Source organism: Anopheles arabiensis, chromosome 3 (assembly GCF_016920715.1).
Source record: "Anopheles arabiensis isolate DONGOLA chromosome 3, AaraD3, whole genome shotgun sequence".
NCBI classification, from domain to species: Eukaryota; Metazoa; Arthropoda; class Insecta; order Diptera; family Culicidae; genus Anopheles; species Anopheles arabiensis.
The window spans coordinates 7,692,116-7,719,079 of NC_053518.1; the positions used below are offsets into that span (position 1 = coordinate 7,692,116).

Here is a 26,964-nt window from a genome sequence, read left to right on the forward strand (position 1 = left end):
TGTGAACATGCATGCTATTGGGATGTGAACAGAAGCCGCCGAGAGCAGACAGAGGCTTTTTCCTCCCGTGCGCATGTGGCACTGTTTCGCGCGGTAACGAGAGAAGAAAGGAGTGGCCACTGAGGTGCTAAATGAAATTGGTTAGTACTTTCATTGTGTCCATACCGTGCTTGTGCCATGGTCCAATCGAAATCGCAGCAAGTGATCATCGATCGGTTAAGTGGGCAATTCAAGCCGGGTGGAGTCGTCGTCGGTTATAGAAATGGAAATTTTATATTTAGCGTGTACCACCGTGGCTTCTTTTGTGCCTAAATGAAGCCGAGACGAACTATTTTCATGCAAATGTGTGATGAACAGCCGAAGCACGAGGCAAAGAGAAAGAGAAAACAGATTGAGAATAAAACAGTCATCCAAAAGCTCAATCACATATAAAGCAGAGAAATTATTCATTCTTTCCGCAGCTACTCTTCGGCGCGGAAGTGATTGGTGGTCGAAAAAATACATAAATCCCATAACGTGTACACCTCGTGGGGTGCTTTTGCGAGAACAAAAATATGTAAACGACTCCTTACAGCACGCGCTCTCTCTCTCTCTCTGACTGCCGACAGCATCGCGCAGGACGATAACCCCGTCCGGGAAGGAAGGTGTCCGATTATTTACGTTTCAAGTGCGAAAGACGATTTACTCGCGCAAATTACTCACCCGGCTAAAACTTCTCGGTTCACCCCCAAAGGAAAGGTCGACGTCCTTGTCGGCGTCGTTTATTACCATGAAAGGTAGGGAGAGGGTTGGTGCTGCGGGGTTTGGTCTAGCTCACGACGAATGTGGGTGGATGGGTTTCGTGGGTTGCATCGTCCCATGGTGAAGGAATGTTCTTCCGATTCGGTCGCCCATTAAACGCGCCAGCACTCCAGGTGCCAGCAGTGTCTGTGTGTTTGTGTGCGTTGTCAAAGTGGATGGTAACATCTTTAAAGCCGGAACTGTGCAGTGTCGGCAGTTGCCGGGAGATAATAATCTCTCGCCCAGACCGTGCACAATTACGATCACTTTGAAGTCCACTTAGATATCGGGCGTTATGGTATGGTGAGTGCGATGCATTTGCGCTCAGGCACACGGGAAGGGGCGTTGTGTGCAATATTATTGCGATGTTTATTTTTTGCCGTAAAGGAAATGAATCAAATCACCTCCCGTTGGTACGTTCCGTAATGCGCGTGCGCTCGTTCTGTGCAGGACAGTAATTCTTTCTTAGACTGTCTTATTTTATCCGCCTGCAGAATCCATCAGCATTCGGTAAATACGGTGAATGGTGTGGGGTTGTACTCTATCTACCCCGTCTTCGCCGTGTTCCCGTTGGCTTCTGTCCTGCAAGAAAGATCTGTTTGATTGAGAACGAGGAAGCAAAGTGAGCCTGTGTGAAACCCTCCGGGCAGCCCGACTGCTGTGTGTACCGAGCAGCATTTTTGTTTACTTTCGTATTAAATTGTTTACTATTTATTTTGTGATGGATTTATTGTGATTGCAAGCGTGCTACCTCTGCGCCAGATGTTGCGTGGCAGCAGCGTGTATGGTGAGCTGCAAAGGTTAGCGTCCAGAAAGGTTACTCTTGCATCAATTGGGTCTGGGATTGCTGTGTGCTTGTGCAGGAAAAGCAGGGAGCGTTTATCCTGGAGCGAAGCGACATCGACGGCTCGGTGGGAAACGTTCCATTTGACCTATCGATTGTTCTGGAGCATAACTCTTCGGGATCGTTGCTACCTTACTGGCTGGTGGTGGGAGAAATACAGTCCTTTCCCTTGTCTTGATTGACGTAAGATCCAACTCTGGAGTACCGGTCGCTAAAGGATTCTATCACGCCTTTATTTGCCCAAGGGATTTAATAGCGCCTCGCAGTCTGCAAAGACACAAAACACGAGCGATAGTGTGGGAGCTACTTTATTGTGGCTTTTACATTTTGCACCGTCCAGCAGGTTCCGCAATTAAAAAGTGCGAATTAAGGTGGTTAATAAGGGTAATAAAACGACGCCAACATTATTGTTGATTTTTTACTTCTTCGATCAGGTTCTTGATCAATCAAGGTCTTGCATCGGTTAAATAAATTGGGCTTGACTAGGTTCAAGGACGTGAGTTGGTACTTAATATCTTCATTGATTGGTAAATACTTAAGCTGGATCCTAAGCAAACTAGATTTCTTTGGTAAAGAGCAAAAATGTGGAACACAAAATAAACATTTTTCATACTCACCAACAAATTAGCATATAGGACGACTGGTTACTGGGTCACATGCTATAAAAGACAAACAGAAGCCAGCAGTTGACTCTATTACAAATAAATCCCCGGGAAACAAAAACACCCCGTAAGATAACAACTCGCTCCAAGAATGGCGTCATCTTGACAGCTTCATCATCGGGCAATTTTGACGCACCTGTCAAAGCGATGTCGTTTCTCCTAAATATGTCTCATCAAGTGGGAATTAGCGGACGTGTGAATAAGGAAATCAGCACTATCTTTACTGCTTTCCACACCGACACAATTTTGATTTGCTGTGTAGGCGTCGTTCCACAACACCCAGCAATCGAGTGGAGTGGTGATCTGTGTGACTCTTCAGGTTCGCATCTCGTCTAGAGCACTGTATTGGCTAGGGGAGCATGACATACGTGGTAAGTGGTAGCAATGCGACTAAAGTCTTGTTTGGACCCTGGAAACTATCATAAGAATCGTTTGCATATTTGAAGCACCTTCCTTTTCTCCCCCCTCCAAGACATTCATTCCTATTTGCATATTTGCTGAACTGCTGCTGCCTGGTACCCACCGAAACCCAAAGCACTCCATAATGTGTGTCACTACCCTGGTGCAGCTACGTAACGTTGTTTTTTTTTTCCTTCGCCATGCTTTAGTAATGCATCACGCATTTACTTCGCTTGACCACTTCTTCGATCGCTTATCCTTCGCAAGAAATACCCCAGGCGGGCTCTTATGAATGTGTGTGCGTTTTGAATGCAGATTGCGTCCTCCGCTTCATTCCAAACCCACGGAAATATAGGAGTTATCGCGGTCTGGAATACTGTCGCAATCTTTTGCACACACACACTGTGCGACAACGCCCCAACTAGACTGTGGTCAATGTTGAAGCATGCAAGTAGACAGACAAGGGGGGCACTTTTTCGCGTTTGCGGTTTCCTTAGCAATGGGTTCGGAACCTTGAATTCGATCTGGCAGCCAATAAATTATTTGGCTTTGCAAAAACCGTGAAGGTTTCCTTGGCGATGATCGACCGAAGTTAGTTTTGGGGTTTGGGGCTAAGCGTCACATGGCGAGTAGGATAGAGATAGAGGACTGGGAAGATTCGAGCGTTGGTTGTGTAGAGATAGGTCGAAAAATCCTATTGTTGCTATCTCCAGAACGTAACTTCATAACGTTTCTTTCTGTTCGGGATGCTGGGTGGTTGAACGATCCGCGAATCCAACGATCGCGTGTTCTGCGGTCATGATTCTAGAGCGACCTCCTTAACACACACAGTCGTCCACCCTACGATGACAACGAAAATTGTGTCCAAGAAGAAAGACGGGCAGAATAGAGGGGAGGGAGGACGATTGGAGGTCTCGTGAACTGAAAACTGGTTTTATTCGCTATGAATCAAGCAATCGTAGATCGACCCCCGTCGGTATAAAAAAAGGGATTTAGAGCCGCCTCGACGTTCTCCCGCAGGGGCTTCTTAGGCTTAGAATGTACGTGTCCCAAGTGCCCAGTGTCCGAGCGCGGTGCTCCAATGCTACAAATACCCTTGCAAACCCGCTAGTTAGCGGTCGCCATTTGGTGTGGTTGTGTGTGCGTTTTAGGGAGTGGTGTGTCCAATGGTGGTAAGAACTTGGCCACAGCTACAAAACCACATTTCGTAGGTCCAAAGCCTTCCTAACCACCCACCACATCCCTTCGGCCGATCAAGAGCTAGAATAAATGGGCGCCACTATCCGCACTAAGCACGATCATACCAGGGCCTGAGACTGCGAGTCACAATTAAGTCACGAAGTTTCACCCTCCATTATCATCGCAAAACAAAGTTCAATGTCCACTCGGTCGGCTTGGGCTCTTGCGCGAAACGGTGGACTCGGTGGTGAATGTTAATGTCCGGTCGGTTGGATGACGGGCTTAACATTCTTGCAGAAGTGTAACCTCTACCCGGGAGTTGTCCGGGTTGAATGCAGCCCAAAAAAAAACGCTACGTGACGGTTTTGTATCTCTCGGGGCATCGTTTTCAAAATCCAATCTTGAACAATCAATATTATTGACGACGATCAGCAGTTCAATCTGGGAAGAGATGGTTTACGCTCCTGAGAACGTAACGAATGAAATTTGATTTTCATGAGTCGAGGGGACTCTCAAGCTTGGAGGCAAAAGATGGCGGAAGATTTAGTCGTAAAATGCTCTCATCCTCTTCATTTGGAGCCGCAATTTCGCCAGCCAACACTTTTTGTGCCGCGCGCGCAGCATCTGTGCGCACACCCGTGAGGAAGCGTTCAGAAGTCCCCATCGAAAGCAGAAGTGAATGCACTTTCGTATCGATCCCTGGCCAAGGCTCCTCGTTCCTGGACGTGATAGCTCGTCGTCGTTGGGTCGGTCCGGGTTCTTCTCCCGACATCAGAGCCCGGCTGCGTATTTGATGCACGAGAACGATTTCTTTGCGCCTTTGGAATCTTCACTGCGCAAAAACAGAAGAAAAAAAAAACCGGATAACTCCCGGGATCTGAGCACCTTGGATTCGGGATCCGAGAACAGGTTTACCAGCAGGCGCGCGCGCGCGTCATGTACTCGAGCACACACAACACCGCACCCAAGCGAAAAAAGAAAGAAACAAGTTTCAGGCCTTCCGCTTATCGCTCCCGGCCCCTTTTACCATCCACCATCCGGAGATTGCGAATGTGTTTCTGTGCACTGGGCGTCCCTTCCTGGGCATCTTCTGCCCCCTGCACCAGGACGGGTGGAACGTACAAAGCAGAACTGGAGAAAGATAAGCAAACAAGAAGATGACTTCAGTGCTCTGGGAGAAAGAAACGGCTTGGCTGCCCTCCGTTAAGGCCGAACCGGGTCCAACTTCTTACTGCCGTTGGCTGCAAAAGTGGTCTGTGGTATTTTGCAAACCTTCTGGGCCCACGAGAGCGCTCCAGCGCACTTCCCCGAGGGGCGTCTGTGCGCGGTGGTACGATTTTCTTGCTGCGTTTTTCAACTTCCCACCCCGGGGCCATGATTAGCCGAAACGGGACGAGCTTGCATGATTTTGGAGCATTATATTTAGGCTGTTTGACCTGGCCTCGCCTCAAAACGACCAGGACCACGACGTTGATGATGATGACGATGGTAACCGTATTCTGTATGTTGCTGGGTCGTTGGATGTTTTCCCACTTTTGTTGTTGTTATTATTGCTTCCCTGCGTCCGATCTTCCATGGCAAAGATGGGGAAGTAGCTACAGCTTGTGGCCACGACCTTGGAGATTAACGTTTGCGGTTTGTGGCAGGTGCAATTTTCGTGATATAGGGCTGGCTGGGCTTGGTTTTTTTTATTGTTACTGTCTGTTGCTTTTTTGGGATGCATTTTCTCTTCTGCTCTGCTTATAATGAATGTCTTTGGAGTTGCAGTTTTTTTTTATGGGACTGAATGTTGTTTTTTTGTTCTGCCCACCGCTGCAGGGCAGGCACAAAACAAATCGCTTTTTAACTAATAGTGCAATAATTTTTACGTGAAGCAATTAATTTTGGTCCTGCTGATAAAGGTAGGATTGAAGCAAAAAGAGCGGCTTCATAGAATGGCTGCAGAAGCATGAGAAGACCTTAAAGTGTTTTTTTTTTGCGACAAGAATGAGTTGGAAGTATGCCTGGGAGACGGCAAAGTAATAATTATTTCGTACTAAATCTTCAGAACGTTAGATGCTCTTGGTGTTTGCTGTCAGAACTTGTCAGTATGCTTGCATCCAGCACCCGTCAATCGTCTTGGCTGGCGAACCTCACTCAAGTAATCAATTTAATCGTCCCATTGTGGGGCAGGATGTTGGCGAGAATAAAAATTGAAATAAAATACTTCTCCTGACTAAAACCTTTTCCACCCCTTGCACGGTTCACTGATTGATACTTCAAAATAGTACGACCATCTTTACGATCCAAACACCGGCGACTGATCACCTCTGGTTTGATTACTTTTAATGAGAATGAGCATTCGGTGCTCGGGAAATGGGTGTCATAAAGACGTTTTTTTCCTCCTCCTATCCACAGATATTCCTTTTTTGCTCTGCAGACGCTTGCATACCTTTCCGATAAGGTGCGTACAGCCTGGGTGAACATTACGTGACATGTATGCACCGTCTGCAACAATGTTTCGTAAAGATGCAGAATGCAAAAGAAATTGTGCTTAGTTCTCGGAGTAATCGATGGTTCTTTCCTTGGGTCCGTCAACTTGCGCAGGCATGTTGTGCAATTCCGAAGCTGCCTGGTCACCATCCACCGCTGTCCCGTTTTTTTTGTTGCCGTGCCATGCACGAACAAAGTTTATTCATCGTAAATTTTATGGGCCATAATTTTGCGGATTATTTCTTCCGTAACATGGGGATTAAACGGAATTGAACAATCATCGATCCATCATCACGATGATCACCGACTAACACGCGGCGAAGATGCTGCGGGTTCAAGCTGTCCAAAGTCTAACTCCCTTCGCTGGCGCACATCCGCAAGGGATGGACGTACTTTATTCACCTTTCATTTAGCTTTTTTTGCGTAAGACTTGCGCATCTTTCACGCAACCGAAACAAAACGCGCCCGTGCAGCCACCGTGGATGGGATGTGTGCGCAGAATGATGATCAATCCCGTCGTATTTTCTGCTTATGACGCGTAGGTAATGACTTTCAGATAACTTCGCGCATACGCTCTTTTTCTCGCGACGGAACAGCGACGATTCCAATGAGGGTAAGGCGTGAACTGCAACACAAAACAACCAACGCGTGTGTGTGTGTATGTACGAATGGAAAACAATTACGGATTGGCGCTCAATAAAATATATCGCGCATAGGAGGGTAGGTGGAAAGGGCTGGACCAAGCAGAAGAGAACGCACACCCGCGAGTCTATTCTGCCGAGGTCGAGGCGCGATTGAATCAACGCCATTGCAATCAACGCGATTTCCGCAATAAAACGTTCTGATAGATCTATCTGGTGAGAACGACACGAACCGGGCGATCGATCGGTACACGCATCGAGAACCAGGGTATACGTGGTGGTGGTGGCCATAAGTTTTCAATATCTCGTAGTTCGATCGTCACCTACGTCGCTTTGGCTGCGAGCACGCGGGCACGCGCAGGATATTGATTCTAATGACAGACCTCAGGCCCCTGGTGGACGATGTCCGAGTGGATAAAAGCAGACTTCGCCCATGTCGCCCATTGGACACTACGGTGCGCTTGTACTTCGTAATCGTTACGCCCGATGGTGCTTAAACCATCGCAGGCTGTCATGTTCGGTTTGCAGACATAAGTGACATCGATAGACTTTCATGGACTTCATGTTCTAGGGGAGATTACGCTGTTTCAGTGGAAGAAGTACAACCAATGTAAGAAGTGTTCTACGCTCAAGGATACAACAAAATGGGGAGTTGTTTGCATCATCATCGGTAAGGAACGGCGGGAATGCAAAAACCTGCGCACAAATCACACTCATGCGCGACCCCGTAATAAGTCGTAAAATTCCAATTATAATTCAATCCCCCGACATCGCACTGTCGCGACACAAAGAAGAAAGGAGTTGCCACTTACAGACGCCTTCACATCGCTTGCACAAGAGGGATGTCGATCACCGCCTCGAGGACGTTAGGAGCTTAGACTGCCCCAACCAAGCGGCGTGTTGCACACGTCTTCGGTGATGAGTTAGACTCCGTTAGTGGTACGTTAATTATCCGTAGCTTTAGGCCATCTGTGCAACACAGCTCTAAACGGTTTCCGGTTCGTGCTACGACGACCACGCGTTTTGTTCCGAGCCGCTTCCGAAACATTTGGAGCTTAAAAACACGAAATAATTGCAATTAGAATCGCTACTGCCCGCTGAGTTCTGAGACGCCTCCGTGTGTAATTTTGTCCACTTTTGGAGGTTAATTTTGTTTCGCTATATGCGCTGCTCCTTCCTTGTAGTGGGCAAGCACGGTCGGGGAACGTTAATCCGCGAAATAATTGTGACGTCGGCGACGGCGTCGTCGTCGTCGTCGGAGTTTACTGTTTTACGATCGATTGCTGCTAATGAGCGAAGCTTTATGGATCCCCTCCGGAGGCACGCTGTAAGCAGCCGACGTCTTCCTTCATTCCGGGCTGTCGCGAACCGCCCATGTCAAGGCGTCGGTCAGTCAGCCCAGTCAGTCGTTGACTTCCCCGGCCGGAGGCGACAGTGGGTTTCGCGAAGCGGCGCGCGTTCTACAACAGTATGCGACGGCAGTACGCGAACGCCTCCATAGCGGTGTTGCACAAACAACCACCGGGAAGGCGCTGACTTCATCGACGCCCCAAGGATTTGACACGCGTTGACATTGAAAGTGGTCCACAAGCGAAACCGAAAGTAAGCAGTGGAACGTACACCAAGGGTGGTTTGTGGTGCTGCGTTTGTGAGGCCCGGTTACGAACTGTTCGCATTCCAATCGACTCCGATCTCGGTGCGGTACGTCATCGAGGTATGCCCCCGTCGAAGGGGAAGGGGTTTCCTATGTAAATCGCGCGGCCCATTGCGTGATCGACGTAAATTTCCCTTTCGTGCGATAGTTGGCTGTCGATCGTGGTCGGAAAGTGATCCACTTTCCGCCTTGCTAGACACGGCGCGGGCGCACACAAAAACAATGAATCAATCAGGCCGACGGTTTTGGGTTCGCACTTCGCGGCGAGAATGCGCGCAAATCGTTGGTGGCGATAATTTGCATAAGCCTTGCGGGGGGGAGTTCGAAGAGAACCAAAGAACTCGATCGGGATCGATCTCTGGATGGTTGGTTGAAGTTGAAGGGAGTTGGAAGGGAAAGTTGGCGTGTGAGGTAAGCGGGCAAAGCGTATCTCCAATTTCAAGACGTCACCCTCGGGGGACACGCGTGCAAGAATTCAGAATATCCGAGGCGCCCGGGTCGTATGCTGCAGGACGGCCGCGAACGCAGCTACGAGCTTGGGGAACTGTCGAAAGGTTAAATTGATGGCCAGTACAGTGCGGTCAATACAATGTGTGTGGTGATCGAATTTCTTGCGCAACCAGGAATGAGGAATCCCGTTAGAGAGGGTCTAAAATGGCATGCAAAACAAGCGCAGAGTTGTGCTTTGGGTTTATTGACACACGAGGACAGTATTGTGAATTTAAAGAGCTTGAGGCTGCCGGAGACTGGCTAGATTGAATGTCTGATGACCTTATGGATTGTATAATGTAGCAAACTGTCAATAGGATCATACATTGGAGTTGGATTTACAAAAAAAGCCTTGGGATTTCTGGAGGTAATTGACCAATCTGGTAAAGATGCTGGACTGTATTGATCTTTCAATTTTATCGTATGCTCCCCCCCGAGAAGAGCTATGGTATGTAAACTGTTTCCTGTAAATCATTTGTAGGCCAAACACAAACACTTGGATGTACAAAACTATAGCAAAAAAAATCGTCTCCCAGCCATAACGCTCCACACAATGAGCGTTAAAGTAAAATGCAAATATTTGCACACCCCGTTGAAATAAGACGATGAACTTGTGTACCAAACCACTTGGCACTTGACGTGCACAAAAATTAACAACTCACCCTTCGGTGACTAATCCAAACACAACAAACTTTAACTGATCGTTTTGCTTTTTTCTCGCTCTCTCTCTCTCCCTCTTCTTCTCATGCATTAGGCTCAACCTCGCAGCTGATTGCGCACAGTTCGCGCGTCCGCACGCCCCAGCGCCACAATTCCGAGAGCATCCTGTACATGTCGAACGATGACCAATCGTCGCTCGGCGGTGTGTCCCAGTCGACGGGCTCGCTTCACAACAATCACATGTTGACGCATCGCCAGCAACAGCAGCAGCATCAGCAACAGCTACATCCCCAGCATAACCATCACTTCCATCGGCACCAGTCGCATCGGCACAGTCATTTGCACGCGAACGGTGCCGCCGGCAACAACCATCACACATCGGGCACGGGCGCTAGCACGGGAACTACCGGATCGGCAACAAGTGCGACGACTCCTGCCGTCCAACCGCAACAGCCGCAGCAGCAGCAGCAACCATCGCCGACGGGATCGACGACGCAATCGGGCAACGGTTCCGCCCCGAACACACGCTCTAGTCGTAGCAATAATCGATTGTTTCCTATCAGCACGTACACGGAACCGCCTGGAAGTGGCGGTGGAGGTAACAGCCACAACAACGGCACCGTCAACAACAGCAGTAGCTGCACAGGAAACGTTCCGCAAACCAACGGCGGTGGTTCGATGGTGGATTTCAAGTGAGTATTATCGTTGCGTGCAGTTTCACTCGACGAAAGGTGGCTCTAACTGGTGTGTGTTTCCTTTTCTTTTGCAGACAACTCAATTCACACAACTGGCAGTCGGTGGCGGAGCGTATCAATGAGCTTGAGAAGCATCAGCAGCAGCAGCAACATCACGGGATTAATCTGCACAGCAGTAGCACGTCCAATCTGAATGGCAACAGTGCTGGTGGCGCAGGTCAAGCAAACAAGTCGCACCTGAACCAACACAACCTATCGGTGACATCGAACGGGTCTTCGAATCAATCGTTAACATCACCTGGCAAGCCACAGCAACAGCAGCAGCCGCAGCAACAGCAGCAGCAACAGCAACGCTACACCTACTTTGACCCTAGCAAAACGCACCGTGTATCAAATCCTTCACTGAAAGCCTTCCAGAAGAACGCCGTCATTTCTTACTTTGAGCGTCAGCAGCAGCACGCTCGTGAGAGCATTCACTCACGGCCTAGCTCACTCAATCTGTCAGCAGCGGGTGGGAATAATAGCAACGGTAGCAGCGGAGGATCACCGGGAGCTTCTACCAACTCATCTAAACCGCAATCGGGAGGCAGTCCACCCGGCGTATCGACACCGGTCATCAGCTCGCACTCGCAGCGATCATCCATATCGAGTGCGTACTCGTCGGCGGCCGGGAGCATGATGGAGCTGTCCAGTGCGTCGCTATCGATGGGAAGCTACTCACCGCCGAGCAGCCTTGCCGTACAGCAGCAGCTGGACAAGCTGGCGGTGAACAATCTACGCAATCAGCTAGCCTCCGTTCATACGATGAACCTGCTGAATAAGGTTGTACCTCCCCCGAGCGTTCAAACGGAGCAGCAGCAGCAGCAGCACCAGCAACAGCAGTACCACCAACAACACCACCAGCAACAGCAAATGATCAGCAACGCCACGTTGATCCTCGCGTCGGCAAATGGGTTACCCAGTGTCCCGGGCTCTAGCATGGGCGATGCGATGAGTGAAAGTCATGAAATGATCTCGTCACTAGATGGTGCACCACCTCCACCGCCACCGCCCAGGAATCGTGCGTCAATGCTGCCCATGGGCAGTGTGGCACCTTATTCGCCCTCCGCCCACATGGCAACAGTTAGAAGGTACGCTTGGATTTGCTGAATTGTATGAATGTTTCGCTCAATTATCTTTTTCCCTCTCTCTTGCTTTTAGAACGTCATCTGCTTCGGAATATTCCTCCATCCGCGACAAGCTGATTCAGCAGCAGCAGCAACTGTCCAAGGATCTGCTCGGCCCGATGATAATGGGCCCAATCATTGCGCTCGACGATTGGGTGCCGGAGCGGCCACCCAAAAACCCAATGCTACGGATACCGAGCCCCGAGCTGCCACCGCCGCCGCCCGTGCTCACACCAACGGAGGATGTGCTGCTGATCAACCAGGACGAACCGTTGCCTCCACCACCGCCGGAGCTGCTGCGGCACATGCGCCAGCTGAGCGATTCGGGCGACTGTCGATCGAACTCTGCTAGCCGGCGGAACAGTTTCGCGGGTCAAACGAACAAAAAGAGCCTCTACCGAGCGTCGACGTTTGAGAATCTTTCTCCCGCCAATGCACCACCACCTCCTGGCGGGCAGCATCCACAAAACGTAGCAGTGGTACCGCCGATGGTACCGAAGAAGCCACAGCAATGCCCTACCAGCGGCCCGGCAGACGGCATGACGAACGTGAACCGACGGCCAGCATCGAGTATGGCCAAAACGCAAACGGTTCCTTCGATGGCTTCAACGGTCGCTAATAACGGTGTAGCGGGTATGCAGCCGATGCATCACCATCACCATCGAATGTCCCATCAGATGGTACCGAACGGTAGACCGTCTCAAGAGCAGCACCAGCATCATCGTTTATCGTTGCCACTGCAGCAAACGTCTGCTCCCTCGTTAATGATTGCCTCGCCACAGCAGCAGCAGCAGCACCAACAGGCCAACTTTGTTGCTGGCAGACAGTCGGACACACGCATTTCCGTGCGCAAGCGTGCTCACAACTCGCAACAGATACCGGTGTCGGAGTATCTGTCGAAAATGAACGGTGCGCCACAGAATGGCACAACGCCACCGCCACCGCTAAAACCCCGCATGCCCGTGCAGCCGCTGGCTGAGTGCAATGGTCAGCAGCCAACGCTGCAGCAGATGCAGCAACAGTTCCTGCAACATCAACATCAGCAGCAGCAACAGTTCCAACAGCAGCAGCAGCAGCAGCTCATTTCGATGGGAAGCAAAAGGTAGGTGACTTCGAAATGCTTGCTCGGATCAAACACATTCTAACGGGTTAAAACGATTATCTTGAGCAATATGTCTGCCAGAGCATATTCCCGTGCCATGTTTAGACAACGTTTTTTACCCCTTTGCAAGGTGACGAATATAAATGTGCGCACCGGCATTACAAGCTGATAATTAATTGTACACGTTCGCTAACAACATCATTGTGTGGGATCAAGCCCGGCCATACATTTGAGCTCGTTCAACCTTCGGTTAAATGTGTTGCCTTCCCTTTTTAGTTTTGTGGCCAGCTTAAGACAACTCCACCGGGCTTGAACCCTTCATTAAACCACAAAACAAAGGGACAAACAAGTAAAGGACATCGTCGGTTACTTCTAAGCGCGTCAAATCCATCTCAAACAGCTGTTTAAAGCTAACGAACCGATCGCAACACTCCGCTGCGCGACTGGACAGAGATTTGTAATTGAATCATTTACAACCGTTTCGAAGTATCGAATCGCGGCTGGATGCAGCTCTCCCCGTTACCATTACACTGTACAGGGCTCCAGTTGTTGCGGTGTTGCAGTGGACACACACAGAGAGCGCGGGCCGTGGTGCAGCAGCCATCACACGTAAGCCAAGCACAGCAGCAGCTTGAAACCGTACCTTAATGGGTATAAATTTATTATAATCAAATTATGACCACCCCGAAACCCACCCACCCGGCGGGCGCTCGGTACGAGGAGGCGCTTTTATTTGCCCTCCCTCCATGCGAAACATGAAGCCCAATGGATAGATATTGAGCGGGATCAAATCGAATCGGTACAGCCATTTAATGTTGGATCGTTTGATCGGTCATGATTTTAGTTGTGTTCCAGTTTATTTTCTCCCCTCTTCTTCTCTCTACTGTAGTAACCCTCTTTTGGACTCGTCGGGGGGAGGAGATATTGTGGTAAAAACGTTACCTCCCTTACCAGTGACATTAATTGATCCTGAACCGCTAGGCGCTTTGAACGTCGCAACACACGGCTGGGCAAAACAAAGTGAGCAAAGGCCGTGTTGCTGTACACTTATTTTCGATTTTTCGCTCTCGGGAGCAGCACAAAGACGCTCCCCTTCGCAAGGATGCAAGGAAAGGGGAGGGACACGGCCAGTCGCGGTTATCTACGCTCGGAAACCCATAAGCTTTTGACCCCATTTGAATATCGGGCTGATTAATTACAACACCCCGTCGAGCAGCAGCAACGATAATTAGGTTGCCATAAATATCAACTGCCGTCTAGGGTCTAGGCGGGTGGAGGGTTTCGGTTCAGTTTTTCCGACCGCCAGTCTGGAGCAAACCTTTATCTGTTTCGCCGCCCGCCGCTGCCGCCACCTCCTCACCGTCTATCCGGTGTCTGTAGATGCTGTGCCCGTGTCATTGTGGCAACCTTCTTAGACGACGCGGGTTGATGTTTTTGCCTACAATTTCCTGCACTTCCTGCACCCACCTATACTAGAACAGCTCGTAGTTGCATCGTGACCCTCAGCGAGCTCGCTGGTAGGATACACTAAGAAGCAGAATAAATCACCCCAGTCCCTTCGTCGCTCCTACGTGGCACGCAAAACCGTTAGCAGCACACACACACACACCCGCGCGCTTATATGGCAAAGTGGTTAGATTTTTATCGTTCCACTGCTGCTGGCATCGCGACGTATCGCGCGGCGATGGTTGGCGGCGGCAACCGCCCGGTGTTCGGCTTTCCTTTTTCGGTTGCAAAAGTATTTCACTCTGCCACACTGCTGCTCCATTCCGGCAACAACAAAAAAGCGCAATTAATGGCGCGGTGCAACATATTTGCACTTTATCGTCGCGCTCCTCCGGCATTCATTAGCGGGGGATGCTGTGCTTCTCCATTTTCTCTGTGCCACTTTGTATCGACGCGGGCGCGAGACTGTGTTGAGGATGGCTGATGGATGGTTTATTGATAAATTAAAACAGGAAAACCCGCGGTGGGAGCTCGCCCATGTGAGTGAGTAAATGCCATTAGAATAAATCGTTTTAAATGCGATCGTTTGCGTGTGGCGTACTGCTGATCGGGAATGAGCTAAGGATTTGACATTAATTGCGATTTTTTTTTTGCATCAGAATTGAGATTGTGTTACTGTGGTGATCTAAATTAAGTTGATTTATTTAAAGCAACTCTTTCAACATTTTTATGGAAGCAATCTAGATCACCGTACACTTGCAGTATTGTGCCGTTGTATGAAGCGGCAATCTCAATAAGATGAACGCAAACAAACTAGGATTGACTTCTGTCACGCAATATGGTGCGCTTTGTCGGTGGTTGGTATTCCCCCCCCCCCTCCCCCCTTAATCTGCCAAGAACAATCGAAAAGCGGCTCGGTCGTGAACATTTTTCCGTGGCTTTTGATCAAGATTTCAACACCTAGTACACCCTGCGGGCAAAGTAATCCACACCGCAAAGCGCCGAAGAATGGGTTTTATTTCATTCTTTGCACAATCCGTCCGGCGCACCGGCACTGCGGCAGGGAAAGGAAAATCCTCATCGTCGTGACGGTGGAAGGAAAGCTCGAATCGTGTGCCTTCGATCGATGAACGTGCCGCGCGATGGACAGTTGCTTTTTTTTGTGAGGAGAGCTGGAGAGCGAGGTAGCGCCCGCTCCAATCAACCGGAGCACCGGGTGTGTAACAACGCCCGACGTTAGGAAGCGACGAGGGCACGTTTCTGGTCGTGTTTGGGTGTCAAAATGGACGGTAGTTTTACAACCCACCCTGTCACAAATGATATAATAAGGCAGATCGTGTCGCTCGTAAACAAACAAGCGGAGGGCGCGGTAAGATTGTCAGCGAGACGAGCGAACATCGACCGTACATCGTCTGCTGTCGATTTTGTGTTTGATTCTAACATTGAAACTTAAACAAACAAAAAAATCAACCGATCAATGCGCCACCGAGAGGAAAAGCTTCTAGTGACCACCAGCTTGTGACATTCAACATTTTCCTGGGCTGCAATAGTGTTCACGATTTCGTTCCTGCCATCTCGTACCGGCGACAAAGCGTTTGGACGATATTTATGGAACTGGAGCACACCACCCTCTCCAACACACACACATACGGAACCAGCGCGACAATATTCGTTCAGATTTCACGTTTGGGCGGAAAAGGGCATCGCGCAAGGTTTCTGTGCTTTTTTTTCTGCGCTCCAACATGCATCCGATGGCATTTACCCAGGACAAGGGAATGCTCGTAAAACACGAGACAGTACGCATGTTGGGTTGGCGTGTGGTGAAAAGGGTAGCTACAATGTTGCTAGCCGGTGACATGAAATAGACTTCAATGAGCGGGGCGGCACTGCTGAACAAAGGGAAAGGCATATTAGCCAGGGTTTGGTCCTAATGGAGAGTAATGTGTATGATTTGAATGTTATAACTACTGGCGGTATTGTTCAAAAACACTAGACGAAAACATTATTTTTGATATGCAATAGTAGACAATTTTAGGGGAAAAGTTAGGCTTAAACTGTATATTCAACATGGTAACTGTATGTTCAACATGGAAGTATCAATTTTCTTACTACAACAACCGCAATCACATTTAATGTTTTACACATACTTTAATCCATCCTAACAAACTACAAAATTCCCGCGCCAAAGATCCAACGAGCTTTGCAGCTTCCGCCGAAAGCTTCCCTGATCGAGAGAGCACATAAAAGCTCTCGCCGAAAGCTTTCACGCTTCAAGCGAACACTTCAAAGCTTCGATCGAAAGCTTTCCTTTCTCTTCCCCAACAGCCTACATAAACTCGGAAACAGCTTTCATTTTCGATGCTTGCCTTGAAAGAAATAGCCCTTTTATGCACCAGTTCATTAGGCTGCGATCGGGCCAACCCCTTCTAAGCCACCACGCTATCACACAAAGGACAGCAGTATGCTGATTAATGGCCGCATTCACACCTAGACTACTTATTCCGATCAAGGAACGCTCCGGATCGGGAACTCCTTGGACCCCCGTGAATTATTACCGATCGCCAGTGGCATTCCCGGTTTGAAAGCTCGCATTAGGCGAGGCCCTATTTGTGTCTCCGTTTTGAGAGATGGAAAAAGACACACCACACAAACCGGGCGCCAAAATAAATCGACTCGGCCCGTGGCCGGCCGTCGCGTGCGGCCACTCGTTGATAGCGTAACAAGTTTTATGAAGTGTTGCGGGCAAAATTGTAAACATATTGCAACTGCAATTTATTGGAACCGATGGGCACGGGTTGCCTCGAATCCGGGCGCAAAACCTATCATTCGCGCGCTGTTGGTGTGCTCGAGTGGGTTATGCACACACACACACACGTACACACCCGATGTTTTAGGTACACGACGTTTCGTTTGTTTCGGACCCTTATTTTTTGCCGCCGCTTAGTGGTGCTGTGCCGCTTTGCTCTCACTTTTCGCCTCCCTACAAAAGCAATACGTCATTGGTGGCATTTTGGAGGATCGTAACCGATCGGCGCTATTAGGAGCCTTTCAAGAGTACCGGGTGGGTGGGTGGCTGGGTCGAGGCAGCACAGTGTTGGCGGTGGTGGATCATCGTGGGCGCAGACACACGCAGGCGTTAGTGAGCCGATTATGGAGCAGAAACAAAAAATTAGCCACAACAAATTGATGATATAGAAGCATTAGGTGTTGGGCTGTAGGGCGGTTTGGGGGAGCCCACAGCGAGCTAATGAGCCGTACGAGGAGCGCTTTATTTGAAAGGCTCGCTCGGAGGAGAGTCACAACTGTATGCTGTATGCCTCAACCACAGCTGTGGGTGCCGCGGAAGGTGTTCAGGCGTGAGCAAATTTATTTAATCAGCAGTGAAATAATTGAATAGAAGAAAAATGAGCATTTGTTGGGAACTGGTAGCTGTCGGCAGGCGGAGAGGTAGGGGTGTTGTTTTCAAAGCTTTTCAATGCTTATGCGCGCTACGGCCAGTTGCTATGTTATGTGATCTCCATTACAAAGAATCGCCACATTCGCCAAAGGTGAAATGGGCAAGAATATTTCTTCTCCGCGGCTTGTAATGTGTTTTAAATCTCTCTACCATTTTCGAGTGAAGATGGAATGCTCATCAGCCCGTGGTGTAGTCGTCGTAACGCTTGAAAGGGTCCAGTGAGTGATGGTCATTTAGCACCACCAGCCCAGTTGAGATGGTTAAATTGAGATCATCATGAAGCTAGCTCTCGAAGGGCGTTATCTAGTTTTGTGCGCGGACCGTAACTCGTTTAGGAGCATTCTCGGGAAGATGTGGAAGCTCTTAAACTGCGATTGAGTAAACCTCTGAAGCACTGGAAGCATTCCCCGACTCGTAATAACAGATTGATGGTGTCATAATGACCTCTTACACTTACCAGGGCTACTTTACGTACGCTCAAAAGACTCCCATGATAATCATTTCTTCTCGTTACGTAGCAAAGTAACCTTGAAGGAAATGGAAAAGATCGATCGTACGCGCACCATGGTGCAGTGTGTCAAATTTATCGACCATGACACATTTCAGTTCGGCAGTTACACACCCCCTTCTAGGAATATGCGCCTCAAAAAGGCAAAAAATATGCAAAAATGGTACCAAAAGGCGGTTAAAGGCGGGGAAATATTATCATCAAAACTGCAATGAGATCACGATTTCCTACGCGCCTTTGCTTGCCACCGGCATTGAGCAATGAAAAGAGAGTTCGGTAATCAGTGACAGAAATGACGGCACATTTTAAAACCATAATTCGCACCCTAGGTTCGGCTGTGCTACTCGGCGCGGTATCATTTAACGTTTTTTTCGGTCTGCCTGGTGTGGCTTTTCTTTCTGTGGCTGTGGCCGTGTTTCGGAAACGTGCAACTATTTCGTTGCTTTCAACTCTGACATCGGGTGAGGGGTTCGAGGTTACATTATTATTATTTTTTGCGGTGTAGCAACGATTTCAATTTCGATGGCTGCAATTGGGCGACGTTCCAAAGAAATGCCGTCCTACAACTGCCCCGCCAGAAGAGTCTAGCATCCTGTCCTGGGCGGTAGAGAAGAGCGATGATGATAATACGATACTGGAATTTATTAGTGCGCTTGTGCAACTGACGGGACCGCGGCGGTATTGCAGTGAGTTTGGTAATTTGTGGTTTGGGAGTTTTATGCATCTTTGATTGGCGGTGACCACTTGGTTTGGTTTCAGAACGGCAAAGGGTGGGCTTACATTGATATCTACCTTTTACCTAATGACCTAGTTGTGGGTTTGGTTTACTGCACAGACTCATCATGGTTTATAGGTCGTTTTCCAAAAGGTAATGCTAGGTTTCATGAAGATGCTATTGGAACTCTTATTAAATAAACTCATAAAATATCTCTTCCACCCGAAACAACCATCCCGCGACTTCACTGTGGTGCACACCTGCATCTGGATCTGCCAAGAAAAAGTGCCGAAACACGCGGTGCCTGTCGGTTGAAATTTAATTTCATCACCTGTTGCGAGACGGCCCACGGGAATTGTAATGCACCACACGAGGCAGCAGCGGCACCCGTTACTTGTTACTTGTTCCCGCGCGCACTGGGGCTCACCCGCCTCAGCGCAGGCTAGATTGAAAGTGAGATTTTACCGCCCGAGGAAGGGATTTGGGTGGGTTTATTTTGTTTCGTTTTCTTCTTGTTTATTTCGGGAGGGAGCATTAAACTCGCCCATCGGCAAGACAGCAAGCGGGCTTGCGCCTATCGAGTATCGACTATCTGCCAATAACGACCTACTCCAAGCTAGACGTCGACAACGACCACGGCGACGACGACTACGCATTACCATAACAAACGAAGCTAGGCAAAACTGGGCGCAAAAAAAAAAGAGGCTGATTCGTGTACTCGCGCGAAAGCAGCCTGCAGGGCTCATTCCGGTACTGTTGCTGCTCGAAAGTGCAGCGAGTGTCGAGTAAAAGGGAGTGAGAAACGACTTCCAATCAAAGAATGAACTCCATAAATCAATAAAACACCCCACAACAACAGCACACAGTAAAGCACCGGCGGGCGCGCTTGGGCGACGAAGAAAGTCGAACGGAACGAAACATCATAAATTGAAGAATCGATGGATCAATTGCGATCCAGATACATACTAAGGCCGCGGCGCTCTACAGGTAATAATGTCTGAATTCAGCCAAACCCTTCCCTTGCACTTCGTGGCGATCCAGAGGTAACTGGAGCTTTCATTAAGACGTACAGCTTTGCGATGCAGCCTGGCGATGGATAGCACCTTCACATCGTCGTTAGCGCTTGTGTGACCTCCGGGGCCAGGAGGGAGAGCACTGTGTAGAACGGAACACGCAGACCATCTGGAGCGAAAAACCCATATTGATTCCGGGGTTCCCTTTGTTTGCCAAGCAGATCGAAAAAAAAATATGCCGGACTCTCCGTTGGGCTCCGTTAGAAGTGGTGATCCGCAGTGAACTTTTACAACACCGCCTAAGTCACACAAACAGCGATACTGAGGAGAGAGAGAGAGAGAGAAGAAAAAAGAAAAGATCGTTTTCAATCTCGTTCCAAGCGTTTGAAGTTACTATTCCTCCTCTTGCCTTTCGTTTCAATCCCTCCCTTTGATCCCCAACGTCTCGTGATGGTGAAACATCCAATTTAGATGAACCTTTAGCTGAGTTTGATTTGACTGGCGAGTGCAATAACGTCGGCGCGGGCTGTTAGTTGAGCCTGCCACGAGCTGAAAGCTGAGCACCCAGGGATAGGTCAAGACGCTGCTAGACGCTGCTCCAGATGGCACTGGCGGAGTCTTCACACCGAACTCGAACTCCAATGATTGCTGTCGAGTGTGTCTGGCGGAAAATTGGCTTGCTTTGGTTCGTTCGTACCGATGCATCTGACCAGTTTTGGTGTCCCAAACGTAAACGGGGAGATCGCACCTCGGCATCGAATTTGGTAGACACACTTGGAGCTCTTGAAACTGTCCGGCTTTCCCTGCAGACAACCAACCTTCATCGTGCCGTAGTGGAGTGTATCAGTATGGCACGCGAAAGGGAAGAACACGATCGAAGTTCCCTTTACTCCATCGACGTGTTGAAGTGCTCTAGAAAATCCGTGGTCGAAAGTGAAACTTTCCAAAACGGGATAATCTCGGTGCAACGGTCTGTGGTCGTCCAACAGTGCCCAGCGAAGTTGCGAGAGGTACAAGGATGGGCTGGTAGAAATAAAGCAGTTCGTGTGTTTTGCCTCTCTGTGTCAAGATTCACATCGCATGCAAAGCAGATGCAATGATACACCCGATCCGGTCAGTCTATGGACAGATCTGACGGGAGCTGTCGCAAGGCCCCGACAAGCGGTCTAGTAACGATGTCCCATGTCGGTGGGAATTACTGCAATTTAGTACGGTTTGCAAGAAATCAACCTTTTATGGCACTGGTCTCACTAACGCGTGTTGTGTGTGCCTCGAAGAACTTCCTGCATTGATGATGATGATGCTCCCGGGGAGTAGTTTATGACTCGGATGGTCGAAGCAAATTTGACTAAGTTATTCCATTCTGACAGCTCAATCTTTTCTCCAATGAAGGTGATCCGGGTTGTTAGGATCATACGGATTGTGCCTGTGAAAGAAAACAACATATATCATAAAAGCATTGAAGGGATTAACTCACCGGTCGTCTAACCGTGTGATAACTTTACGCAACATTCGCTACACCCTGGCGTGGTCTTTGATTCACAGCCACAAACTATTACATTTTTAGTGCATAGACACCTCGGGCGTTACAGCGTTTCAGTGACAATATGGATCACTGGTAGCACGATTGCCCTATGACCGGAGCAGCTGGCAAGAGCGTAAACCCCGTCAAATAATAGCTCCAAGCTAATCAAACTAATCCATCCATTCATCGTTCACCTGCAGTCAGTCAGGCATCGGGACATAGTGCGTCTTGTGATGTTGCGACTGTACGGCACGGGGCGTCAGGTCAGTGGATTTCTCGTGCACATAAAATCTATTGTCCCCCATCCCCCCCGAGGGCAGTAGCTTTGATCCGGCAAGCGCAAGCCCTTTTTTCCAACACAGCCTCCGCTAATTCGGCCTTTGAAATGGGCTGAACGGTTCGGGTGCGATTTCGCCACCATGCGTCCATCAATCATGCGCGATTACCTTTGCGCGGACGGTGTAGGACAACACAGCACAATCACAAGAAGCTGGTGGGCCGTCGCGGCTAACCGAGAAGGAGGTTCGCGTGTTTTTGGGTCACTCATGCGACAACGACGATCGGGAGCCCGGCGAATTGCGGCTTCGTGTGCATTAGCCTAGTCTAGTGGTCTCGAGTGACAGATCGATTCCAGGTGCAGCAGCAGCAGCAGCAACAACGACGGCAGCGCTCGCCCGGGCGGGTATTGCTAGACGAATGCGCCCACTCGGAAAACGAGCAACCTCCGTAGACGAAGACGTCCGTTGCATGGGGGTGGCCTTTTATGTCCAAAAAAAACTCCGACCGACGAGCAGTCCCATTTCGGTGCTGCTAGTTGCTATTTCTGTGGACTTTAAACGATCGAGACACCGCGCGGGCTGTCTTGGAAGGAGCTCCAAAAGGTTGCAAACAAACGTGATCTTCCGAATCGGCGTAGGCAACGGACGATGCCCGTTGGAAGGGATGAAGCGTAATCGTAAGGGTTGTAGTCCGTTGTTGTTGTTGTTGTTGTTGCGTTTCGGCAACTCCTAGTTCTTGTGGGTTCTCCACAAGCAGAGCGTGGAGAGCACATATGCGTCCGGCTCAAAGCATCCAGAAGGCCTGAAAAACGAAACCGACAGGATGACCTACTGCGCAGAGCGAGTGTGCGAGGGCTAAAAACACGCGCGCACATGGTGGTCGATTAATCGCACAGCCCGTCGACATGACGGGTTAAGGCTGTCGCACCTTCAGATAAAACAACAGCGAAAAAATAAATGATACCGAAACGGTTCATGGAGAGCGACATGATGGTGCAGTGCAAAATAGTGCATAACACATTTTGAGGTGTGCATATACACGCTTACCCTGAATATGGGGAATGGGGTGGGTTGAATGATGCAGATAATTATTAAAAATTTCTCTTCATAGTATTAAATAATAAATAAATCTGCTGTAAGAATAACACTGAGGCAATCGGGTATGATGGTTTAAAAGTTGCGTAATGAAACATCACCTCTAATTAACATCGCATATGACATTTTGTTATTGTAGCATCCTGGTTAAGGCATCACAATAATATTGATCCATTACCTACGATTGTATTGATTTACTTTAACTTACCGACAGTTGAGTAGCCCTGACTGAAAGTGTTTCCCCGCTTAAGCAAAAATTCTCTCTCAATCTCTCAACACTGCCTCTCTTTCATCGACCATTACACCACACTGAGTTACACCGCAGATTCGTTTACACCACCATTAGAGCCAAACGAACTGTTTTGATCGTTTCTGTTGTGATCGTACATTCGTAGGCTTAACTCTCCAAAGTACGACAACTCTCCAAAGGTACATTTTCGCTCTCAAGCCGGTCTCACTTTGAAGCACAGCGCTCGTAACGCTAAGAGAGAAAGGGCCGTTTAAACCGTTATGAAGAGCATAAGCAAATTGGTCAGGGAAAAAGAGCGGTGCACCCGCAAGATCACTCTCTCATTGGAGTGGTGGGGATCTGCAGTCTCCAAAGTCTCCCCCTTTTTCGCGAGAGAACGCATAGAACGCCAATCGATCTCTGGACTGCGTGGTGTACGGACGTCCGTAAACTGTGCGGCTCCACGTATTCGTAGCGTATTCGCGTTAGGTTTGATTTTTCGCGTGACTTCAGCTTGCTGCCTCGTCTCCGGTGTGCTGTGTTTGTGTGTGCAATTAATTGATTGCAAAGTGGAGTTACATTTACATACCTGCCATCAGCGGTAGATGTTGGTTTGGCGCTTTTTTCTCTATCCAATGGTGGTAACAGTGCACATCAGTCCTCCGAGAAGGGCTGTAAAGGGTGAGAGTTAGAGAAGAGAGGTGCCACCTCACTCCCTCATTCGCTCCTGTTTGATTCACCTGATGTAACTTGAGAATCAACCCTGCCCTGGTGCTACGGTGATGACCTTGCTATGCAAAGTGCAAAAGCAAGGGAAACGTGTAACGTGTAGAACCTAACCAACATGGTCCCGGTTTGACTGCACGCATTCGTAAACACAGAAAGAGAGAGAGGAAAAGGTGTGTGTCTGTGTGTGCGGGCGCGTTTGTTTGCGTTTGAAGTTTCTATGCGTGGCACTGGTGATCATCCCTTGTACTCGTCGAGAAAGCGGAAGAAGGGAAAAAGCTGCAAGTGATTGACGAGGGAGGTTTGCTCAGGCGTGGATGTTATTTGCGAAGCCTTATATTTCGAGGCTTAAAATCGAAGAGAAGTGTAAAGAACCGCACGTCACGCTGTGGCAAGAAGTGTGAAACGCATCTACTTTCAGTTCGGGGGGAAAATTGAGTGAGTTTGCAGAACTGAGTAAGTGAAATACTTGTGCTGGTACGAAAATCTAGCACGGAGATGTGAAACAAACAACCACAAGCAGAAGGAAACCCCAAGTGTCAATCAGCTGGTGTACTGCATCAAGATCTTCGCCCCTTCGTGTGGTGGTGAAAGCCTCTAATGTGAGAAATTATCGGCAAGATCTATCACTATCGTGTACTTGTCTGGTGACTTCACCATCTCGCCGGTTGGCGGATCTTGCAGTGTTGGTGACAGTGTGCGCATCGGTGTGTGACGTGAGGAAAATATAACCCAAGATCTGGGCACCACGACAGGCGAAGCCACACGACACAAAATTGGGTTAACGGAGCGGGTGTGTGTATGTATGCGTGTCTCATCTCGCAGGTCGAGAGATCGATCTAGCTCTGAGAGGTCGTGTGTGCGTGTACTATCTGCATCGCATCTTTTGCGCGTGAGGTTCCGGTGAGGTACATCCGAGTCCGGAAGAGTCACCCCAAAACAGGGTCACCAAGTGACGTCGTCGGTGTCAACGCCAGAGTTCCGGTGAAGCACTAAAAGGCTCCAAAAATGGTGTTTGGAAGCCGATTTCGTATTGGAAGGTAAGGTATAAGGAAATAGATCGTATCTATACGATTCTTCCTCTATGTAGAATATCCGTGGGACTGGAAACATTACATAATTCGCATATTGTAGGTCGCACTGTCAAGTAATGCGCAAGATCCTGGGAATTAGGTCCAGCCAGGTAGAAGTCTTTGCTGGTTAATCTATTCGTAACATCTGGAGCACGTATAAAGCACATCCCAAGGCTAAGATACGGCTCTTGTGTTCTTACCTCGCGAGATAGAGATCTTTCCCAGCTTGGGGAGATGTCCCACAGTAGATTGTTTTTATTTGACATTTAGGAGTCAAAGCCAGACCTACCTTGTAGTGAGTTGCGACCGGTTTTTTTTTGTGGAGTTTTATTTATTTGCGAGGAGATTATTTGTCTTCTCTCTTTTAGAAAGGTTGCCTCAGCGTATGCGAACGCGCTTACTTACGCTTAATGTAGGCGATCGCGGGGGACCGATAAGAAGAAGGTAATACAAACCGTTCCTGTATCCCGCTCTACGCATGTTGCAAGAGAGGTTTTACGCGAGATTCATCGCGTTCTTCGCATGCATCCAAACTGCAGGTTACACAATAGCATCCCCAGCAACAGCTACCTCAGCACCGGCAACTAAATTGGAAAAGGACTGGAGTGTTTGTACTTTCACTTACTACTATCCCACCGGACCGACTGGCGGGTAGAAGCCGCCCGCCAAACGGCAGCACACAGAGCGGTACCGTAGTTCCTTCTTCCTGTGTGTGTTTGTTTGCAAGCCAATTTTATTTCTTTCGCCTCTCTCCACCAAACCAGCAACATTTCGCGTATCGCGCTTTTTCCGTACCGTGTTTGGTGATTATTTTCTCGGCTGCTACTACTACTACCACTAAGCCGTCGCCTTAACCCTGCAATACTAGCCACAAAGAAAGAAGCATCACATTTCTCCACGGCACGACCGGGACAGAGCCTTTGCGGACAGCTTGCAGCCTCCGAGCGTGAAGAGAAGAGTGAAATGGTAGTGTTTTGGTACGCAACTTAGCTCACGTTTTGATGCTGCTGACCATAATTGATTGCCGGCGGGCACGGGAGACGAAACCGAAACGCCAAACAGCCACTACTATGTTTCATTATTATGCTTCATTACAAGGCTCTGCGTAGTTCGAAATTGCATGCGCTGGCCTCCTCGAGATTGGCGGAAGCGCCCCGTTTTTTTTGCCTCTGTGTGTGATGAATTATGACGCCCGGACGGTAGCAGTAGCGATTTGAAATAATCTCCGAACGATTTGTGATTATTTACAGTGCACAGATATGTTCGGGAGGTAACAATCGTCAATAGAGGAACGGAGGCATATCTTGGGGTACGTTGAGTGCTTTGAATCTCCCAACTCAACAAAGTATTGGAAGCAACAGAGATAATAATTACAAAGCTATACGATCCCATCTACACACTGGCTAATGCATAAACGGTGTCCCCGATCTGTAAAGCTTTACGCTAAGTGTTCGCCTAATAGTGTGTCTGTTACCCAACGCCTGAATCACGATCTAAAACCTCCAGTGTACAGCGCCGCTCGGGATCTATTGTTTCGGCGTGACCTATTTCAGTGCACACACGTGTACCAGGGAGCTATGCATCGAAAATTTCAACTTGAAGCTCCAATAAGGCGTTCTCGATAAAGAACATGCAAATGGAAAGGTTGAGGTGTTCCCAATGCTGTAATAAAGTAAAGGTTCTCTAAATGTCGGCATCTGTTTGAAAAGTTCGTTGGGAATCTTTCGGGACGAACGATTGAAACGAAAGTGTATGGAGTTCTGTAAATGTTTTCAATAACATCGATTACTCCAGATACTTCTAACGTCATTGTTCTTCATAAAACGCGTTTAAACCACAGTTACTGATCCCGCGTCCCGGGGCTGAGTCGACACCTTCCTCCTCTCATTTGCACCGGTGCGCAGCAGTGTGTCGCGCCTTTGTCGCGATTGTACTCTACGACGCAATCGCCATCTCGTAATACCGCCGCCACCCCAGACCGTGGAGCCGTGGTCGTCGGTGCCTTACTTTAATTGTGTGCTCCTGCCGCCCCAATATAACGGTTCTCACACGAGCCTGCTGCCGAACCCGAACAAAGCGGCAAATCTCCCAGCTGTAACTACCAGCTGGTCCTGTGGGTTCGCTGCGCCGTTTGTTGTGTTTTTAATGTTGTACGC

General features: G+C 49.0%; 1 protein-coding gene across 5 annotated transcripts in view; it reads left to right on the plus strand.

The window, feature by feature from the left end:
* The window catches only part of LOC120900681 (protein Shroom), a 186,504-nt gene that overhangs the window by 93,269 nt on the left and 66,271 nt on the right, over positions 1-26,964 (plus strand). For all 5 annotated transcript variants that reach the window (XM_040308004.1, XM_040308008.1, XM_040308009.1 and 2 more), the window contains exons 5-7: positions 9,875-10,472; positions 10,550-11,605; positions 11,676-12,743. In XM_040308004.1, the coding sequence (XP_040163938.1) occupies positions 9,875-10,472; positions 10,550-11,605; positions 11,676-12,743 (2,722 nt within the window). The remainder of the gene's footprint in view (positions 1-9,874; positions 10,473-10,549; positions 11,606-11,675; positions 12,744-26,964) is intronic.